The following is a 20,829-nucleotide window of genomic DNA, read 5'->3' on the forward strand; positions in this document are numbered from 1 at the left end:
TGACAGTTCAAATGATTTCTCTTGGTCTTTTCCCCACTCCCAGTTTGCCTTTTTTCTCAGGAGTAAATGGAGCAGAGCTAACGCTGTTGACAAGTTGGGCAGAAACCTGTTGCAATAGTTAAGCTGTTCCAGGTATGCCTTCAACTCTGTCACATTAGAGGTTGCCGGTGCTTTTTTGGTGGCTTCCACTTTGTTTTTCAATGGATGGAGTCCTGTTGTATCCATTCTGTGACCCAGGAATTCCGCCTCTGCTCCCATGAAGGTGCATTTTGTCCTCTTTAAACGCAGGCCTGCAGTATCCAGTCTTTGCAACATTTCTGCCAATGTCTCCTGGTGTTGATGATCGTTTGAGCCTGTCAGGAGAATATCATCCAAATACACTGCCATATTTGGAAACCCCTAAAGCACTGCTTCGATAGTTCTCTGGAAGATAGCCGGGCTGGATGACATTCTGAAAAGTAAGCGTGTGTATGTTAACAGCCCTTGGTGTTTGTATAGTTACCAGCTTCTTTTCTTCCTCATCCAATGGAATTTATAGATATGCATGGGTCATGTGAATTTCTCTCCCCCTGCCAGGTTTGCAAAAAGATCCTCTGTCTTTGGAATTGGATATTGCTCTAGTTTTTGATACTCTATTTACCATCAGTTTATATTCACCACATATTCTCACTGAGTTGTCAGGTTTCTGTGCTGGCACTATGGGCACAGTGAATTCAGTGAACTTGACAGGTTCAATGATTTTCTCTTTTAAAAGACAGTCTAATTCTTCTTCAGCTCTCGGTTTCATAGCATATGGCACCGGTCTTGGTTTGAAAAACCTTGGTGTTGCATCCTTCTCTACATACTAGATCTTAGCTGGGAGACCTTTAAATGTTCCAAGTTCCTCCTTGAACACATCGTGTTTGGCCAGCATCTCCTGTAACGTCAGCTGGTTACCTTCGTCTATATGATTTACTGCCACTCTCCAGCCTATGTTAAGGGCTTTTATCCCGCACCTGCCTAATAGGTTTGGTCCTGAGCATGCGACTACAACTACTGGAAGGTTTTGTTTCGTACCTTTGTGTTGCACAGTGACTCTAGCAACCCCTAACACGTCTACTCTTTCTCCTGTGTATGTTTTGAGCTTAAGGGAACATTTCCCTAATTTAGGAACATTTGCATTGTCCCACAGTTTTGAGTAATCTGACCAAGTCATTAGAGTTACACTGCACCCGGTGTCAACCTCAAAGTTCACTTTTGATTTGTTCAGTTGCAACTGTAATGTGATGGGGGACGCTTTTGGTATTTGCTCGGCGACACTATACGTTATGACCACATCCTCTTTCTCTTCTTCTGCCTCCCCTGTGTCAGCTTGCCCACTGATGTGACGTACTCCATGACCCCTCCTCACACTCCCTTTTGCGCTCCCCCCCTTTTCTTAAATCGGGTTTCTCTGGGGGTGAAGTAGCCCTACATGCCCTTCAAAGGGACACTCACTTGCCATGTGGTTTCCCTTACATCTGTAGCACAACCGCACTTGTTCCTCCTTTGAACGACGCATTGTGCACATTTGCCCCAGCCCGACCCCTGCTTCCAACTTCCCTCAGCACTGTCCAAACATTTTCCATGCAACTCCTACACACCCTTCCTCGCTGCCTCAATGGCTCGAGCAAGCGTCAATGCGTGCTCAAAAGTAAACTCAGCCTCGGATAATAACACTGGTCTACAAAAATATAGTTATGGACTTTGGAAACTGTTTCTGGCTAAGTTTGGGCTGCTGAATCCAAATCTGAGCTCAGATTTGCTCTATCACATCAAGTTTTTGTGCTATCTGTATGCTCCTTGTTCAGGATTTTACAAAAGTTGACCATCTAGTCTGGCAATCTTGGTGGGGATAGAAATGACCCCTATTCATTTCCTAAGTCATTTCATGCTAGGCTGAGTGTTTATTTGTCATATATTTGAAATAAATGTATTTTATCATGTAATATCACATGTGTTCTATAAACATATTGCTTTTTCATCACAAATGAAAGTTTTTACTACTGTTTTTACTAGTGCTTCTTGCTGGGATCCCAGCAAGAAGCACAATACGGTCATCATCCACCTCGCAGGCTAGCCTGTCTCTTAGCATTTGTGTCTGATTGTCCCCGTAACTGCAATCTTGAGCCAGCTTGCGCAACACAGCAACCTAGTCCATAACGGACTCACCCTCGTTCCTGATCCGCGAACTGACTTTAAGCCGCTGCACGATTTCGCTTGGCCTGGAACTGAAATGTGCCTTCAGCCATTCCGCCATGTCCCCGGACGATGTCCCCCTCGTAACTCCGGACTGGGGAGATTTCTCGTCAGACTGTAGGTTTGGGCACCCACAGAACTGAGCAAAACTGACTTCTCAATGTCCTCTTCGGTAATTCCGTTAGCAATTATAAAAAAATTGAATTTCAATATATTCCTCCCATGACTGCGACTGGCTACCAAAAGCAGCGACCGTCCCTACCGCCGCCATTGTTCTTCCCTCAGCGGTTAGCTAACTCCGCGCTAGCGCTAACACGTTCGATAAAACTTTCGATCGGGAAAAAAAAACAAAAGCGAATATTTCCTCCTTCCGGCTTCCTTTTACCTCTTCGCCAATTGTTATGGCCCCTAAGGGCCAAACGCAGAGTGCGGGTAGGGCAGGGGTTTATATTTAACTTCTTTAATCACTAACATGGAGGAAAACACACCGGCGCAGACACGCGGTCACGCGGTCGCTCCTCCACTTCCTCGCTGCTCTACTTGGTGCAATGTGGTCGATGGAGTCTAAAGCGCCACCTAGCGGATAACCTGGATATACAACATCTACTCATATATTTTCGGAATGTGTGTGTGTGTTAGTGTAGATAGCGGGACCGAAAACTAAAGCATTTATGATCCTAATTCTTTTTGGAGGTGGTAGGTATTGTCTCAGAGAGTAAGGGAAAAAAAATCCCAGAAAATTAAAATTATGCAAAATATATGCATTTTTGCAAAAATGCACTTATGATCCTAATTTTTTTTGGAGGTGGTAGGTATTGTTCCAGAGAGGACCAGAAAAATAGCAGAACATTAAAATAATTATAATAATTATGCATAATTATTCAAAATATGCATTTTCTAAAAATGGCTAAAAACCACTTTGCTCTGCATTTCAGATGATTCTGAGCATTTGGGGGGAGGGAGTTGGAGTGGGGGGGGGCGGTTAGCTGGCAGGATGAAGAGGAGGGAGATTTAGACGGGTGGACCACCAAACCGCTACATTGTAGCGGGGTTCTTCTAGTGTTCTATATGTTCTAGCAAGGAAGACAGAAAGCATTGCGAGAGGAAACTCGGGCTAAGCACTGGAGAGAAACCTCCCGATCCGTTCATGCTGGCCGAAGCTCGGTGGACAAGTGATATCACGAAGCTGCCAAACATCGGCTGGAGGCACGTGACTGAATGCGGATGCGTTGCGTGACGGCAACGCATCCGCCATGTTGGAGGACAACGGCTCCAATCCACAAGATAAAATTCTTTAATTTGATAAAGAAAAGATAAGAGAAAATACAATTTTTAGATTTTTTTTTGTCTCAGAAATAAAGGAATCGTTTTCAGTCATAATTTGCCTTCAGTCTCATTTTGTTAAAGCAAATCGTGAGAAAATAGTGCAAACCAGTGCTTCTCAACCTTTTTGGGGTCCTGGACCCCCTGCGTATTTTTGATCTACCCTGAGGACCCCTCCACCTGATCTTGGGGGAGGGGGGTTGCAATTTGATAGAAACAGTAGAAACTGCATTTTAAATTGCATTATAGCATTTATTCACTCTTTGGGGCAAAAATAAGAGCTTTCAGTTGTAACTTAGATCTAGTTAACAAAACAGAATTCTTATGCAGTAACTTTCAGATATATGTAACAAAACAGAATTCTTATGCAGTAACTTTCAGATATATGTAACAAAACAGAATATGTATTCAGTAACTTTCAGATATATGTAACAACAGAATTTTTATGCAGTAACTTTTAACAGTGCAAACGGGAGCGAGATCTCTTATTAAACTACAATAAATTACACTTGTGAAACAGATGTAATTAGAGAAAAAAGTCCCGTTACCCTTTATAGTTTAGGTAGATAAAGGTCTCAGTCACATTTGAGTAAAATAATCCTATTTCTATAAATGTCATAGGATCTTTTTTTTAAAAGATATTTTATTTTCACGGACCCCTTGCAATTACACCACGGACCACTAGGGGTCCGCGGACCCCCGGTTGAGAAACACTGGTGTAAACTACTAATTCTGACCCTTTAGCCGAGCGGTTAGTGATGTGGCCTTGTGGTGCACTACACCCCGTATCGAATCCCGCACCGGACAACAAAATAACCGGTTCCAGTATCTTGAACTCGGTATCGTGAACTGTATCGAATCGCGAGTTAAGACTACCGTTACATCCCTACCATCCACCCCTCACAGCAGCCTGCCATGTTTCTAACCTCCACATGGTTTTCAAGATGTCGACGTCAGCAAACTCAGTGAAATGGTCTGGGCTTTATTCAGTTGCTCTTTTAAGGAAACTTAAAGCCAGTCTGACCTGGAAGAACTTCTCGCCTTTCACGTCGTTGGCGTCTCGTTCTCCGGCTCCCAGGCGTTTCAGCGGGTTTTTCTTGAGCAGCTTCATGGGGAATGTTCAGAAAACACACAATTTGTTTTGCTCTGATCCGAGTCGCACCAGAGCTGAGCGAAACCAGACAACCGAGGCCTTTTGCAAGGTCAATGTGAAATAAAGCATGGTTTGACATGTCATATTACTAGTATCGTATCATAATGACCAGTAAATATCACATGACTTGTTAACATCATAACATGACTGGTAAATATCATGCAATGACTGATAAATAATAATAAATGAATGCAATATGACTATCATAACATGACTTGTAATTATTAGGAGTTTACTTCATGGTAAGAAATTTGGATGAATACCAATACAAGACTGCACAAATTATGTGTTTTAGGTATTATTAAAGAGAGCAACATGAAGATATGGTTAATTGGCTGAATGGATAAAAATCATTTTCATTTCGGCGAGTCTCTAAAGATACGTTTTGCTCTTTATGTGGGCTCTTTACTGTTGTAGAGACAACGCTACACCCTTTAATTTCTTTTAAGTCTCAAGGTGAACCTCAGTAAGGCTCTCGTAGCGTTACCGATACGGTAACACATGTCAAGTGATATCCCAGTTTCCACTCAGAGGATACGGTTTAACTGACCTTATAGCACCACGTCCAACATGATTTAACTCTAACAACGTAAATGAGGAGTACAATGGATGTAAATATATATATATATATATATATATATATATAAACACCCCTTGTTAAAATGGCAGGTTTATGTGATGCAACAAAATGAAATCACCGTGATGGATCATGTCAGAACCTTTTCTACTTTTCCGTCTAAATTGCAACCTTTAAAAAATGAAGTGCGCAACAATCAGAAACGTTTTAGTGGGAAAAAATACAAAAACTTCTCATATTTTGTGGAGGCACCTTCTGATTTGATCACAGCACTCGGCCCTTTTTTTGGGGTAAGAGTCTATCTGATTGTCACATCTTGACTTGGCAATACTTTCCCGCTCTTGCTGTCACCACCCGCTCCGGATCCCCGGTCGTGTTTTGTGTGAGTTTCATATTTCCTGTTTTATTTTGGTATTAATGTTCGTCTCTCGTTTCAGATGTCTCTTCCTGTCACGTTTCCCTCCAGTGGGATTGCCGGTTCCGCCCTTGTGTGTCATTGTCTCCCCCATGTGTCGTATTTAAGCCATGTGTGAGCGTTCCTGCATTATTTTCTTGCCTCCCCAGTGAGGGTTTTGACCGTTGGCTTGTTTTTCTGTGACTCAGCCTTTTTGCCTGATTAAACCTTCTTGGGACGTTTACTACCTGTGTCAGTCTGCTCTGTGGCTCCTTCGTCATTGTGAGCCTGACACTTCCTTGCAAAAACATCCAGATCCATCAAATTGCGAGGGCATCTCCTCTGCACAGCCCTCCTCAGGTCACATCACAGATTTTCTATCGGGTTCAGGTCCGGGCTCTGGCTGGGCCATTCCAAACACTGGTCTTCTTTTGTTGAAGCCAGTCCTTTGTTGATTTGGATGCATGCGTTGGGTCATTGCCGTGTTAAAAGGTGAGATTCCTCTTCGTCTTCAGCTTTCTGGCAGACGCCTGAAGGGTTTTGCGCCGAAAATCGACTGGTATTTGGGGCTACTCATGATTCTCTCCACCTCGACTAAAGCCCCAGTTCCGGCTGGAGAAAAGCAGCCCCAAAGCCTGACGTTGCCACCACCGTGCTTCACCGTGGGTCTGGTGTTCTTTGTGCTGTGCTGTTTTTGTGCCAAACACACCTTTCGGTATTATGGCCAAAAACTCAACCTTGATCTCATCAGGCCACAACACCTCTTTCCACATGATTCTGAGAGACCGGGTGTGCCTTTTTTGCAAAATGTTGCTCGCATGTTTATTTTCATGTCACAAGGCTTCGCGTTAACCTTTCATATCTAATTTCGCATTGAAAGGTGGGGAAAGTTCTGACATGATTTATCTTGTTTTCATCTTTTAAAACCACAAAAAAACCTGCCATTTTCACGACAGCAGGTGGACTTTTTACATCCGGTTAATGAATCTGAGACGGCGATAGGAAGTTACAACCAATTACCTTCTGGATGATGGACATGGCGTCTGGGGGGAGGGAGGGGGGATACTGTACGTCATCGTTAACGATGCTGTCGAACACTTCCTCCTCGTCCTCGCCCGGGAACGGTGACTAGAGGGACAGCGGCAGAAATGTAACTGGCCATGCAGAGCAGCGCACCACGCCGGTACATTAGCACCAGCTCGGCTACAGTACACTTCACAATACTGAATCCTGCAGATTGTGCAGCAATGAAGAAACCTTTCAGGTGCATAACAGTCAGACTGGGAAAACTGCCACAAGCAGCAAGAAAAATGTTGCCAGATAATGATTTGTATTTCTGACAACGAGTCAGCAACAGGAGACCAGCAGTTAGTGCTTCGTGGCTCCAGAAACTTAGAAAATCGTCTATTTGACTGGTAACGTCTTGATGCATGCTCAATAATCCAGGTAAGGACGTCCCAGAAAGTTGACACAGTTTAGTTGCAGGGGTCGGCCACCTTTTGGAGGTCCCCTGCCACTCTAAAAAAATAAAATAAATCACAGACCCGAGGTGCCAGTTCATTTTCATAATGAGCAGCGATCGCTTCATTTATTTACCGCTGCTGATAGTCTCCCCGTCTGGACTGTGCATGCCAAAAGAGCTGCACTCCACACAATTTAATTAAGCTCAGTGAGTGTGGAGAGGAGGATTTGGCGGTTAACCGAATTCGTTTGTCCAAGACGGCTGGACGGAGCGAGTACCAGACGACATTGCTTCTGCCATCGTCGGCTGTTCTCGACATAAACAAGACGAAGCTAGCGAGTTATGCTACGTTCTCATTACTGCTGTAATGCTGCACTCATGGGCAGATCAGAGGGAGGGGGATGACAGGCCGTGTCAATTGTGTGCGCTCTCTTGCTGTCAAACAGTGGTGTCTTTTGAGGCTAATTATGTCAGTGTTTTAAATCGAATCGTTCGTTTAGCTAACCGCATCAAAATGTGTTTTATTGCATTGCTCCATGTGCCCGTGGTAATGGCCTCGCGTGCCACCGTGGGCACGGGCGTCATAGGTTGCCGACCTCTGGTTTAGTGGGAGAAACGTCCCATCACTCACCTAGGTGATGTTGTCAGTCTCAACTGTCTGCAGATATCCAACCTTATAAACGGCACAGTTGCACAGAGAAGGAAAATGGCGGCTGGTTTCATATGCAAAGGCCGTGATCATTAATTAGAGTTACAATGGCCACATGCACTATTCAGAGGCTTGGGGAATAGCTGTAATCACAGCGTTGTGAGATGGCATCACCCCGGAGATGGATGAAAGAATGTTGTGTTACACCCCTACTCATGACGCAGTGGAGGTAGTCCGTCTGAAGTTACAGGATGATCCCACCCGTAAGCAATAGGACCTGTGTGTGTGTGTGAAGCTGTCTTCAGTCTATGTACTTCACATACAGGGGGTGTGCTATGGGTTTCCCAGTTTCACCTATAGTTGCCAACTTGGAGGAAGTGGAAAAGAGGGCTCTGACATCCTATCCGGGGACACCGCCGAGCCTTTGGTTCAGGTATGTGGAAGACACCTGGGTTGAAATTAAAGCTCAGAATGTACCACATTCACATTTCACAGACCACATTAACTCTGTGGACGATCACCTCAGGTTCACCAGGGAGGAGGTGAAAAATGACAGGTTAGCCTTCATAGACTGAACTTGCAATTGGTGATGGGGGACAACTGAAAGTTGTACTGTAAACCAACACACACTGATCAGTACTTAAGGTTTGACCCTCGTCGTCCATTGGAGCACAAACTAGGAGTCATCAGGACGCCGTACCACTGAGCTGAAAACATCCCCACCAACTCAGTGGCCGGGGAAATGGAGAAATCCCATATTAAACCGGCCCCGGTTAAGTGTGGTTATCCTAACTGGGCTTTGGACAAAGCCAGGAAGACGCCCAAACGGTGCACGATCAAAGAGAGGAGAAGGACAACAGCGGCCTCGGCGTAAACCAGTGGCGACTCCATATGTGGCGGGAGACTCGGAACAGTTGAGACGCGTATTTCCCAAACATCGTGTCTCAGTTGCTTCCCAAATGCCCAGAATATGCTGCACCAGAAGTTGGTCCACCCCAAGGGTCGGGTGCCCCGGCATAAACAGAGCAATATAGTGTACGCTGTTAAGTGCCAGGAGGATTGGCGTGACTTGTACGTTGGGGAAACTAAACAGACACAACACAAAAGAGCGAACACGTCAGGCCAGGACTCCACAGTCTACACCATCTACATACCAGTGGCCACTCTTTCAGGGGTGAGGATGAGGGCATCCGGGTGGTGTGGTGGTCTATTCCGTTGCTTAGCAACACGGGGATCGCCGGTTCGAATCCACGTGTTACCTCCAGCTTGGTCGGGCATCCCTACAGACACAATTGGCCGTGTCTGCGGGTGGGAAGCCAGATGTGGGTATGTGTCCTGCTCGCTGCAATAGCGCCTCCTCTGGTCGGTCAGGGCGCCTGTTCAGGGGGGAGGGGGAACTGGGGGGAATGGCGTGATCCTTCCACGCGCTACGTCCCCCTGGCGAAACTCCTCACTGTCAGGTGAAAAGAAGCGGTTGGTGACTCCATATGTATTGGAGGAGGCATGTGGTAGTCTGCAGCCCTCCCCGGCTCGGCAGAGGGGGTGGAGCAACGACTGGGACAAAACAAAACAAAAGGATGAGGATCTGCACATCCTTGCTAGGGAGGAACCCTGGTTTGAACAGGGAGTCAAAGAGGCCATCTATGTTAAGAGGGAACGACCATCCCTGAATCGAGGGGGAGACCCAAGAGTACATCTGTCACCACCTCACAATGCTGTGATTGCAAACATTCTCCAATCCTCTGTGAACAGCACACGTGGCCATTGTAACTCTAGTTAATGGTCACAGCAATTTGCATATGAATCTGGTTGTTGGTTTGGGTCGTTATGCCACAGTATTGTTTATAAGGGCGGGGATACCTGCAGTCAGTTGAGACTGAAGAGGTCGCTTAGATGAGGGATGACACGTTTCTCTCAATAAACGTTGTGTCCACATGAACTGATTCAGCTTTCCGGGATTTGTCTGGTAAACTAGTTGAAGATGTCAGTTAGTTTGGAACGCCGGATGGACAAACTGGCTTTTAGTTCTGAATTTGCATAGAAATGGGATTCTATTAGGCAAGGCAGGTTTACTTGTGTACAGTGGCAATTCAAAGTGTGTTACATAAGGCATAACAAGACATTACTTGATCTATATAAAATAAAAAATAAATTATACCATAACGTTTTTTTACGAAATTCAGAGACAAAGCCTGGGATAACATAGTCAAGGCTGGTTAAACAATACGACCAGCCGTGAGACTGGGTTGGTGTGTTTGCATACGTGTGGAAGGGGTACTTTTTAAACTATACCCAGATAGCAAAGAATCTTTGGCCCAAATATGGTCCACATCTGCAGTTATCTTACAGCCCACTTTTGGCCTTGAATGACGGCGTTGACTTGGGGTGAGTGTGGCTGCCTCAACTCAGCCACATATGGGCCACATCTGGCCCACATAGTATGTGCTGTAACCCAAGTCAAGCCTGGGCCATTGCCCACACAACAGTTGCCAGTGCCGTAACTGAGCCGTAAGTACCAAAAGTGCCCCAGATTAGGCCCAAATGTATCTGCAGTTCACTGGTAAAGCAACTATCTTAACCAGGGAAAACTCACTGGTACAGAACTCGCAGAACTAGATTAAGTACGCCTTCATTTCTTGCAGATTTTGAGTCTGTGTAACAAACAGCAGGTAGTCAAACTACCGCGTACTGCAGCTATGTCGTCTTCCAAAGTGAAAAATGCTAAAATAAAAAGCCATAAAGGTCCTTTTGACTGGTTAATTACAGTTTGTACAGTATGATTACAGTTCACACTGACCTCTCCCACCAGCATCTCAAAGATGAGGACCCCCATCCCCCACCAGTCCACCGCCCGGGTGTAGTTCTCATCGGTCAGGACCTCTGGAGCCAAAAACTCAGGAGTGCCACAGAAGGTGGAGGTCCGATCGTTGTGGCCCATCCCTGCCAAGAACATTTCAACAACAGTTCTGCTACATTAGCACCGACACGTCCTGAAAAAGTACCACAAACAGGGTGATCCAACCTTATTTCCCACAATACTTCTCAGCAGGGCTGCCCCCTAATAGCCGACGGTAGTTAGCTAGTTATATCCTTCTCTCACTAAGATGTGTGACTCATTTTTTTTTTTTTTAACATGGTGATGCTGGTCGCGTGGCTTGGGTCCTGGGTTGTTCCGGTGGCGTCTGCAACAACAACAAAAAAAACCCTGTATGAAAGGTATGAGGACTACCCAGGACTACTACACCAAGCCAACGCTTGTTCCATTAGCGCGTGGCACAACAGCTCCTCCACACATTATTACATCCAAATATAGGCTAATTAAAAGGGTAGCCCCACCACCGGAGCGGCGGTGGCGGCGGGAGCCATTCCTCAGATCCAGAGCCCGGGAAAAACTGACCCGGTGTTCCCCCAGTGTCAGCGGCCCTGTGTGTACTTCCACCCATACGCCTGACTAAGGATGCTGTTGGGTCTGCCAGCTGTGTGTGTGTGTGGCTATGCAGCCGCCATGCCAGGCTATGCTCCTCTTAGAGACAGTAACATCGCCTCTGATGATGTATAAGGCTTGTGTGATCAAACTGTTGTGCGTTCAGGCAAGTACAGTTGTAACGGCCTATTTTGGTTACCATATGAAGGCCACGGGGGGAAAACAATCAGTCACAAATTTGACTTTGAAGAGTTGTTGCCTTTAACCTACTCCCCAAGCGCCGTAGTTTCTTCCCACAAATTATTAACACCTGACACGATCAAAGCCCTGAGTCAGACACCCTTTTTAAAAACATGCATAATGAAAGAACGCTCAATGTCCAATGTGTCGCTGGCGAGGTCCTGGTCAGATCACATGACCATATCCACAAAAAAAAAAGAAAGATATAAAATCAAACCATAATTTTTATGTGAAGTCTGTGAGAGCGTTTTGAATCGTTAAAATTGATTTGGCCTTCATATGCACTTCAGAACCTGTTAAGTATGACTGGTCTTGGATGGGCTGGGCTGATACGACGGAGAGAAGGAAGAGACCAGGTGGAAGGGGAGTAAGGCCAGGAGCATCGGAGGTGGGTTCAAACCATGGCGTGGATGGAAGGAGAAATGGGGTAGGGGTAAATTCTGAAGGAAGAGTATGTGAAGAGGGTGCTGGAGGTGAAGAGAGCGTCGGACAGAGTGACGAGTAGGAAGCTGGAAATGAGATGGGCGTGAGATGGAAGAGAAAGAAGAATTCTGGAGGGAGTTGGCGCCCACCTGCCTCAGAAGTGCCACCTCCATTCCCCTGCCCAAAAAGCCAAACCCAGCCTGCATGAATGACTTCTGCCCTGTGGCCCTCTCTCCCATAGTTATGAAGTGCTTTGAGTGGCTTGTCATGCAGCACATCGAGGCCCGCCTCACTGCAAACCTAGATCCCCCTACAGTTTGCATCTAGAGCCAACCGATCCACGGAGGACGCAATGTCTACCACGCTCCACCTCACTCTGTCACACCTGGAAGGGAAGAACACCTACGCCAGGATCCTCTTCGTCGATTTCAGCTCAGCATTTAACACCATCGTACCACAACAACGGGTGGAGAAGCTGAGGCTGCTGGACGTGGGCACTGGCACCTGCAACTGGGTCCTCGACTTCCTGACGCGGAGGCAGCAGACAGTCAGGGTGGGCAGCCACACCTCAAATTCCATCTTAGTGAGCACCCAGGGTGAACCCAGGGCTGCGTCCTGAGCCCCCTCTTGTTCACCCTGCTAACCCATGACTGTACTGCCAAATTTGACACCGACGACATCATCAAGTCGGCAGATGATACAACAGCGGCGGGTCTCGTCAGCGATAATGGCGAATCTGGATACAGGATGGAGGTGGAGCAGCTAACGGCACGGCGCAAATCCCACAATCTCTCCTTGAATATAAATAAAACAAAAGAGACGGTGATTGACTGGCTTCAGGAGGGCAGGCAGGCACCATCGTATGCCGCTGACCATCGATGGCGACACCGTGGAGAGGGTCAGTAACATCAAGTTCCTGGCGGTTGGCCTGACCTTGACCATCAACACCTTGGCCATCGTTATAAAGGCGTCTCCATCCCCTCCAAACACTTAAAAGGGCAAGTCTCCCCATTCCAGCCCTCACCACCGTCTACAGGGGCGCCACTGAAAGTATCCTAACCTACGGTCTCACTTCCTGGTTCAGTAACTGCAAAGCGACCGAAACACCGCCAGCTGAACAGGATAGTGAAGACACAGCTGGCAAGATCATTCGTGCCCCTCTCCCCTTCCTGTTGGGAGGGTTACCATGAACGCTGTGTCTGCAGAGCCTCCAGCATCATTAAGGATCCCCAACACCCTTCTCACAACCCGCCCTCCCTCCTGCCGTCTGGGAAGAGGTACAGCAGCATCTGCGCTAAATCCAGCAGAATGCTAAATTAGCTTCTGCCCACAAGCAGTCAGGATCATTAACAAACGGTGCCCCCCCCCCCACAGTCATGCCCCCCCCCCATCAGTGCTGGTCACTCGCTGACAGACCAGCTGTCAACACTGAACTGAAATGACACTTGAATGGACTGTGTTGCTCTTGACTGGATTGTGTCGCTCACTGCGCTTTTTTGTTTTGTTCTCCTTGTTTTTGTGTTTTAGTGGTGTCATTTTTAGGGAATTTTAGATACATATCTTTATCTTTTCTGTCACACTGCTGTGGGCTGGAAGAAATGGCATTTCATTTTTGGTTGTCTTTGTAATGTACGCAGGTACATAATGGAAATGACAATGAACCAAATCCTGAATCTTGTTGACTTGATGCGTGCTTCATAATCCAGGTAAGAAAATCGAAGAAGGTGGAATCGGCTCATCCGGACACGACGTTTATTGAAAGACAAACGTTTCATCGCTCTTCTAAGGCTCCTTTTCCACTACACGGTACCGGCTCGACCCGACTCGGCTTTTTCGTTTTCCGTTACTGGGAAGTACCGGCACTTTGGTAACTGGCACCACTTTTCTGGCACCACCTTTGTCGCGGTTCCAGAAACACTGGAGCGGGTACCAAACTCAATGCAGACCAGCTACACCGGGGGGGGGGGGGGGGGTACTGCTACTGTTAAGACACCCTGCGAGTCGAGTCGAGTCGAGTTGAGCCGGTACCATGCGGTGGAAAAGAGGCACGAGCGACCTCCTCAGTCTCAGCTGACTGCAGGTATCCCCACCCTTATAAACAACACCGTGGCACGACGGCCGAAGCCAATCGGTTTCATATGCAAATTACCGCGAACATTAACTAGAGTTACAATGGCCAAGTGGCTCCGTGATGGGCTGGCGGCCTGTCCAGGGTGTCTCCCCACCTGCTGGGATAGGCTCCAGCATCCCCCCGACCCTGAGAGCCGGATAAGCGGTTTGGATAACGGCTGGATGGACGATGGCCATGTGTACTATTCACAGAGGATTGGGGAATGTTTGCAGTCACAGCATTGTAAGATGGTGACATAGGCACTCTCAGCCCCCCCCCCCCTCGGTTCAGGGATGGCCGCTCCCTCTTCACATATTGACTCCCTGTTGAAACCAGCGTTCCTCCCTATCAAGGATGTGCACATCCTCATCCCTGCAAGAGTGGCCACTGGCCTGTAGATGGTGTAGACGTAGGGGTGTCAGACTCCAGGCCTCGAGGGCCGCGGTGTCTGCAGGTATCTGTTGCAGCCGTGCACTGCACCACCTGATTAAACTAGTTCCTTTCCCTCCTTGATCCAGGAGCTGAGCTAATTAGTGAAATCAGGTGGTGTAGTGCACGGTTGCAACAAATACCTGCAGACGCTGCGGCCCTCGAGGCCTGGAGTTTGACACCCCTGGTGTAGACCGTGGAGTCCCGGGCTGACGTGGGAGCTCTCCTGTGTCGCGCCATCCTCTTGGCCAGCATGTGTTCGGTTTCCCCGGTGTACAAGCTAACTCCAGTTAACGGTCACGGCAATTGGCATATGAAACCGATCGCTGTTTTCGGCCGTTATGCCGCTGTGTTGTTCATAGGGGTGGGTGGGGGGGGGGATACCTGCAGGTGGCTGAGACCGAGGAGGTCACTAATGCCCCTTTTCCACCACATGACACCGGCTCGACTCGTCTCGACTCGCCGTTTCCCGTTACCGTAACAGTACCCGCTCAGTGCAGCCGGTCCGCATCGATTTTGGTACCCGCTCCAGTTTCTTTGGAACCTCGACAAAGGCGGTACCGGAAAAGCGGCAACAGCCACCAAAATGCCGGAACTTTCCGGTAACGGAAAACGACAAAGTCGAGTCGAGTAGAGTCGGTACTGTGTAGTGGAAAAGGGGCATCAGATGAGCGATGAAACGTTTCTCTCAATAGATGTTGTGTCGGGGATGAGGTGATTCGGCTTTCTCTGAAGGTGGTGTTGAGTTTGCAGAGGCGACGTTGTTGTGTCCAACAAGCAGATACGACAGAAGAAGCTGGTAGGAGACCTGCACCAACAGATAGCGCGGCACCAGTAAGTACAACTCAGGTCCGGCCGGGTTTCTGTTTGTTTCTGACACAACGCAACGGTTGACTCCCATTGATTGTGAACGGGGCTCAGACAACACTCAACACAACCTTACCCACACCTACACAGACACACAAACAGGGATGGTGACACTCAGGGTTGCCGTTGTGAATGAGAAAAGATTAAAACACGGATGAACTTTGTCATCGTCGTTCACCTTCTTTACAAAGTCCAAAGTCTGTGATTTTCACAAATCCATCTGCGTCCATCAGCAGATTGTCCAACTTAAGATCCCTGACGACAAACAGAAAAAGACACACAGAAACACACACACACACACACACACACACAATGAAATCGAGAGTACTTCTGGCCTACATGTTCTCACAGAGTTCAAACTACAGCGACACGCAGACTGAACTTACCGATAAATGATCTTATTGAGATGGAGGAACTCCAAACCCAGCAGGACACACGCTGAATAGAATCTGCAAGCAAACACAACAGATTTCACACACAAACAACGAGCGAGGCGACACTCGGCCTGACCTGTTTTACGTCTGAATATGGGATCTATGTCTCCTAATACGTCGGTCCTTTAAAGCAGTGGTTCTCAACCGGGGGTCCGCGGACCCCTAGTGGTCCGTGGTGTGATTGCAAGGGGGTCCGTGAAAATAAAATCTCTTTAAAAAAAAAGATCCTATGACATTTATAGAAATAGGATTATTTTACTCAAATGTGACTGAAACCTTTATCTACCTAAACTATAAAGGGTAACAGGACTTTTTTCTCTAATTACATCTGTTTCACAAGTGTAATCTATTCTATTTTAATAAGAGATCTCGCTGCCGTTTGCATTGTTAAAAGTTACTGCATAACAATTCTGTTGTTACATATATCTGAAAGTTACTGAATACATATTCTGTTTTGTTACATATATCTGAAAGTTACTGAATACATATTCTGTTTAGTTACATATATCTGAAAGTTACTGAATACATATTCTGTTTAGTTACATATATCTGAAAGTTACTGAATACATATTCTGTTTAGTTACATATATCTGAAAGTTACTGAATACATATTCTGTTTAGTTACATATATCTGAAAGTTACTGAATACATATTCTGTGTTGTTACATATATCTGAAAGTTACTGAATACATATTCTGTTTTGTTACATATATCTGAAAGTTACTGCATAAGAATTCTGTTTTGTTACATATATCTGAAAGTTACTGCATAAGAATTCTGTTTTGTTAACTATATCTAAGTTACAACTGAAAGCTCTTATTTTTGCCCCAAAGAGTGAATAAATGCTATAATGCAATTTAAAATGCAGTTTCTACTCTTTCTATCAAATTGCAACCCCCCTCCCCCAAGATCAGGTGGAGGGGTCCTCAGGGTAGATCAAAAATACGCAGGGGGTCCAGGACCCCAAAAAGGTTGAGAACCACTGCTTTAAAGTCAATAAGTCGCATGTTCTTCAAAGTCAGGGCTGGGTCGGCTTTACCCTGGTTCACGGCCGCTGTCGGCCCTGTGTGTAACTGCAGTCCACGGCACACGCCAACAAACAGGAAGCTGGTATGACCGCTGCGGTAGAAGCCGGAAGTCGGTGGACTACGGTTGCGCACAGAGGCCATTATTCACCTGGTCTGAACTTCTGAGAAGACGTTGTTGTGGATGTGAATCATGAGATCGCCCCCTGGCGAGTACTCCATTACAAAGCAGACATGGTCGCTGGTCTGGAAGCAGCCGTACAGGTTGACCAGGAACGGATGTCTGGAGGCGTTGATCCTCTCAAAGATCCGCTTCTCGCTCATGAGGCTGCGGAGAGAAGGCCCTCGGTTAGCGCTAGCTGCCCAGGTCTTGTCGAAAAATTCAAATCAAAACCTGTTTTATATAAATATATATGTATATATTGTAGCGAAATCGGGGGATGACGCCAGACCCTCTAGTCGAGCAGTTAGCGATGTCTCCTCCGGTGCGGGCGATACGGGTTCGCTTCCCAGCCCCGGCAGTTCCTGTGGTTGCGTTGTCCCCCCAATTCGCTACTTTTTATATATATAAACTTGTCTGCTTCATCACAATTCACTTTTAGACTTCGTATTTGCATCTTGTCATGTAGGCCATTTGACCCCCCCCCCAATTGTACCCGGCCAATTACCCCACTCTTCCAAGCCGTCCTGGTCACTGCTCCAGGCTACCACACGCCTCCTCCGATACATGTGGAGTCGCCAGCCGCTGCTTTTCACCTGACAGTGAGGAGTTTCACCAGGGGGACGTAGCACGTGGGAGGATCACGTGATCCTCCTCAACAGGTGCCCCGAGCAACCAGAGGAGGCGCTAGTGCAGCGACCAGGACACATACCCACATCCGGCTTCCCAACCCTGTCTGTAAGGACGCCCGACCAAGCCGGAGGTAGCGCGGGGATTCGAACCGGCGATCCCTGTGTTGGTAGTCAACGGAATAGACCACCACGCCACGCCTGACTTCTCCAAATCAAAAGCGGGGTTTCATATCCACATCAAAACGTGTAACACCAGGGGTGTGAAGGTGTTCTGAGCAAACTCCCCATTCTGGGCTCTGTCATCCAAGACGCACGAAGGCATGCCGTGACTCCAGGGCTGACACGTGACTCCAGGGCTGACACGTGACTCCAGGGCTGACACGGGGTTTGATCCCGACGACCAGGTGAGACAGTCAAACTAAATGTATGCAGGCCCTGTCCTTGATGCACTTTAGATAAAAGCAGCCGCCTAAAGGGACCGTGTTTCGCTAAGAGGCCCGAGTTAAATTATGCATTTGAAGCGCGTCCCCCCACGGGTCTTCAGGACCAGTCACGGCGTCGGTCTTCCGCAAGGGTTTGCTGATTCGTGCATGAACAAAAACCCGCTTCTTACTCTCCGCAGTGTGGTGGTTTACTCCCGGAGCTCAGCGATGGGGTCGCTCCTCTACCGGGATTTAAAGATTCATGAGTCGAATCAATGTTTGCTACCGAGGGGGATCTAATATTTATTCCCAGATCAGACAGTAGCTGCCACGACCCGCTCCAGATCCCGGGTCATGTTTCATATTTCCCAGCGTTTCCTGTTTTACTCTGGTAGTGTAACGTGCTAGTATAAGTAGACCCGTTAGCCGAGCGGTTAGCGATGTCGCCCGCGGTGCGGGAGATACGGGTTCGCGTCCCGGCTGCGGCAGTTCCTGCGGTTGCCCCCCCCCCCCCCCAAATTCGCTACAGTGTTAACGTCCGTCTCTCGTTACATATGTCGCTTCCTGTCATGTTTCCCGCGCGGGTGATTTCCGGTCCCGCCCTAATGTGTTCCACATGTGTGTCGTTGTCCCCAGTGTGTTGTATTTTAAGCCGTGTGTTTCCTCCCTCGTGTCGCCGGTTCGTCCGGACCCCCGTGAGAGCGGGGGTCCAGCGTGATTTGCTCGTCTTCCCAGTGAGGGTTTTGACCCGCTGCCTGTTTTTTTGTGACTCTGCCTTTTTGCCCGATTAAACCTTTTGGGGACTTTTACTACCTGTGTCAGTCTGCTTTGTGGCTCCTTCGTCATCGTGAGCCTGATACCAGCACGGAGATCTGTTTATTTTTGGTACGTGACATTAGGATCCATCCATCCATCCATCCATCCATCCATCCACCCATCCATCCATCCATCCATCCACCCATCCATCCATCCATCCATCCATCCATCCATCCATCCATCCATCCATCCATCCATCCATCCATCCACCCATCCATCCATCCATCCATCCATCCATCCATCCATCCATCCATCCATCCATCCATCCATCCATCCATCCACCCATCCATCCATCCATCCACCCATCCATCCATCCACCCATCCATCCATCCATCCATCCACCCATCCATCCATCCATCCATCCATCCATCCATCCATCCACCCATCCATCCATCCATCCATCCATCCATTATCCGAACCGCTCAACCTGCTCTCGGGGTCGCGGGGATGCTGGAGCCTATCCCAGCAGTCACTGGGCGGCAGGCGGGGAGACACCCTGGACAGACCGCCAGGCCTTCACACAGGGCCAACACACACACAAACACACACACACACACACACACACACACACACACACACACACACACACACACACACACACACACACACACACACACACACATTCATACCTAGGGGCAATTCAGTACGGCCGAGTCACCTGACCTACATGTCTTTGGACTGTGGGAGGAAACCCACCGCAGACACGGGGAGTACATGCAAACTCCACACAGAGGACGACCCGGGATGACCCCCCCCCCAACATTGGACAACCCCGGGGCTCGAACCCAGGACCTTCTTGCTGTGAGGCGACCGCGCCGACCACCGTGCCGCCCCCCCTTTTCCAGCACGTAACAAACCATCTGACGCGTACGGAGATCCGTTCGCTGAGCTTGATGTGTGGATTTGTTGATCACGTCAGATTATTGCCAATGGCTGGTCTGTAATATCCTGCTTCGTCATATGTCTGAACTAAATCATCGCCATCATCACCATCATCCTCATCAGATCTGAAGGGTTTCACCAACCTGTCCACTTCGTCACGGGTCACAATGTCCCTCTTCTTCAAGGCCTTGACGGCGTAGAGCTTCCCCGTCTTTTTAAACTCTGCCAGCAGCACCTGAACACAACACACAGCCGGCACTGAGGACAAAGGCGAGCATGTTATCATCCAACTGTCTGTCTAGCTGTCTGACATCCATCCATCTGTCTATCTGTCTGTCTGACTGACTGACCGTCTGACTGTCTCTCTATGTCTGTCTATCTGTTTGTCTGACCAACTGTCCGACTGTCTATCTCTCCATCTGTCTGTCTGTTCGGCTGTCTGTCTGTCTGACTGACCATCTGCCTGTCTGTCTGACTGTCTCTCTATGTCTCTGTCTCTATGTCTATCTGTCTGTCTGACCATCTGTCTGACTGTCCATCTCTCCATCTATCTGTCTGTCTGTCTGACCGTCTGCCTGTCTCTGTCTGTCTGTCTGTCTGACTGTCTGACATCTCTCTATGTCTCTGTCTCTATGTCTATCTGTCTGTCTGACCATCTGTCTGACTGTCCATCTCTCCATCTATCTGTCTGTCTGTCTGACCGTCTGCCTGTCTCTCTGTCTGTCTGTCTGACTGACTGACATCTCTCTATGTCTCTGTCTCTATGTCTATCTGTCTGTCTGACTGACCATCTGCCTGTCTCTCTGTCTGTCTGTCTGACTGACTGACTGTCTCTATGTCTATCTGTCTGTCTGTTCAGCTGTCTGACTGTCCATCTCTCCATCTATCTGTCTGTCTGACTGACCGTCTGCCTGTCTCTCTATGTCTCTGTCTATCTGTTTGTCTGACCAACTGTCCGACTGTCTATCTCTCCATCTGTCTGTCTGTCTCACTGACCATCTGCCTGTCTCTCTGTCTGTCTGACTGTCTCTCTATGTCTCTGTCTCTATGTCTATCTGTCTGTCTGACCATCTGTCTGACTGTCCATCTCTCCATCTATCTGTCTGTCTGTCTGACCGTCTGCCTGTCTCTGTCTGTCTGTCTGACTGACTGACATCTCTCTATGTCTCTGTCTCTATGTCTATCTGTCT

At 47.8% G+C, this 20,829-nt stretch overlaps 1 protein-coding gene across 2 annotated transcripts in view; it reads right to left on the reverse strand.

Moving 5' to 3' along the window:
- The window catches only part of LOC130108106 (serine/threonine-protein kinase N2-like), a 51,759-nt gene that overhangs the window by 2,188 nt on the left and 28,742 nt on the right, over positions 1-20,829 (reverse strand). Inside the window, exons 13-19 of one of the 2 annotated variants that reach the window (XM_056274955.1) lie at positions 19,783-19,874; positions 16,879-17,055; positions 15,655-15,717; positions 15,447-15,523; positions 10,573-10,715; positions 6,685-6,792; positions 4,565-4,645 (exon numbers count right to left, since the gene is read on the reverse strand). In XM_056274955.1, coding sequence (XP_056130930.1) covers positions 4,565-4,645; positions 6,685-6,792; positions 10,573-10,715; positions 15,447-15,523; positions 15,655-15,717; positions 16,879-17,055; positions 19,783-19,874 — 741 coding nt within the window. Of the gene's footprint in view, positions 1-4,564; positions 4,646-6,684; positions 6,793-10,572; positions 10,766-15,446; positions 15,524-15,654; positions 15,718-16,878; positions 17,056-19,782; positions 19,875-20,829 lie in introns of those variants that run through there. The other variant, XR_008809851.1, reaches the window with a different exon arrangement.

The sequence above is a fragment of the Lampris incognitus genome, chromosome 1, assembly GCF_029633865.1.
Source record: "Lampris incognitus isolate fLamInc1 chromosome 1, fLamInc1.hap2, whole genome shotgun sequence".
NCBI lineage: Eukaryota > Metazoa > Chordata > Actinopteri > Lampriformes > Lampridae > Lampris > Lampris incognitus.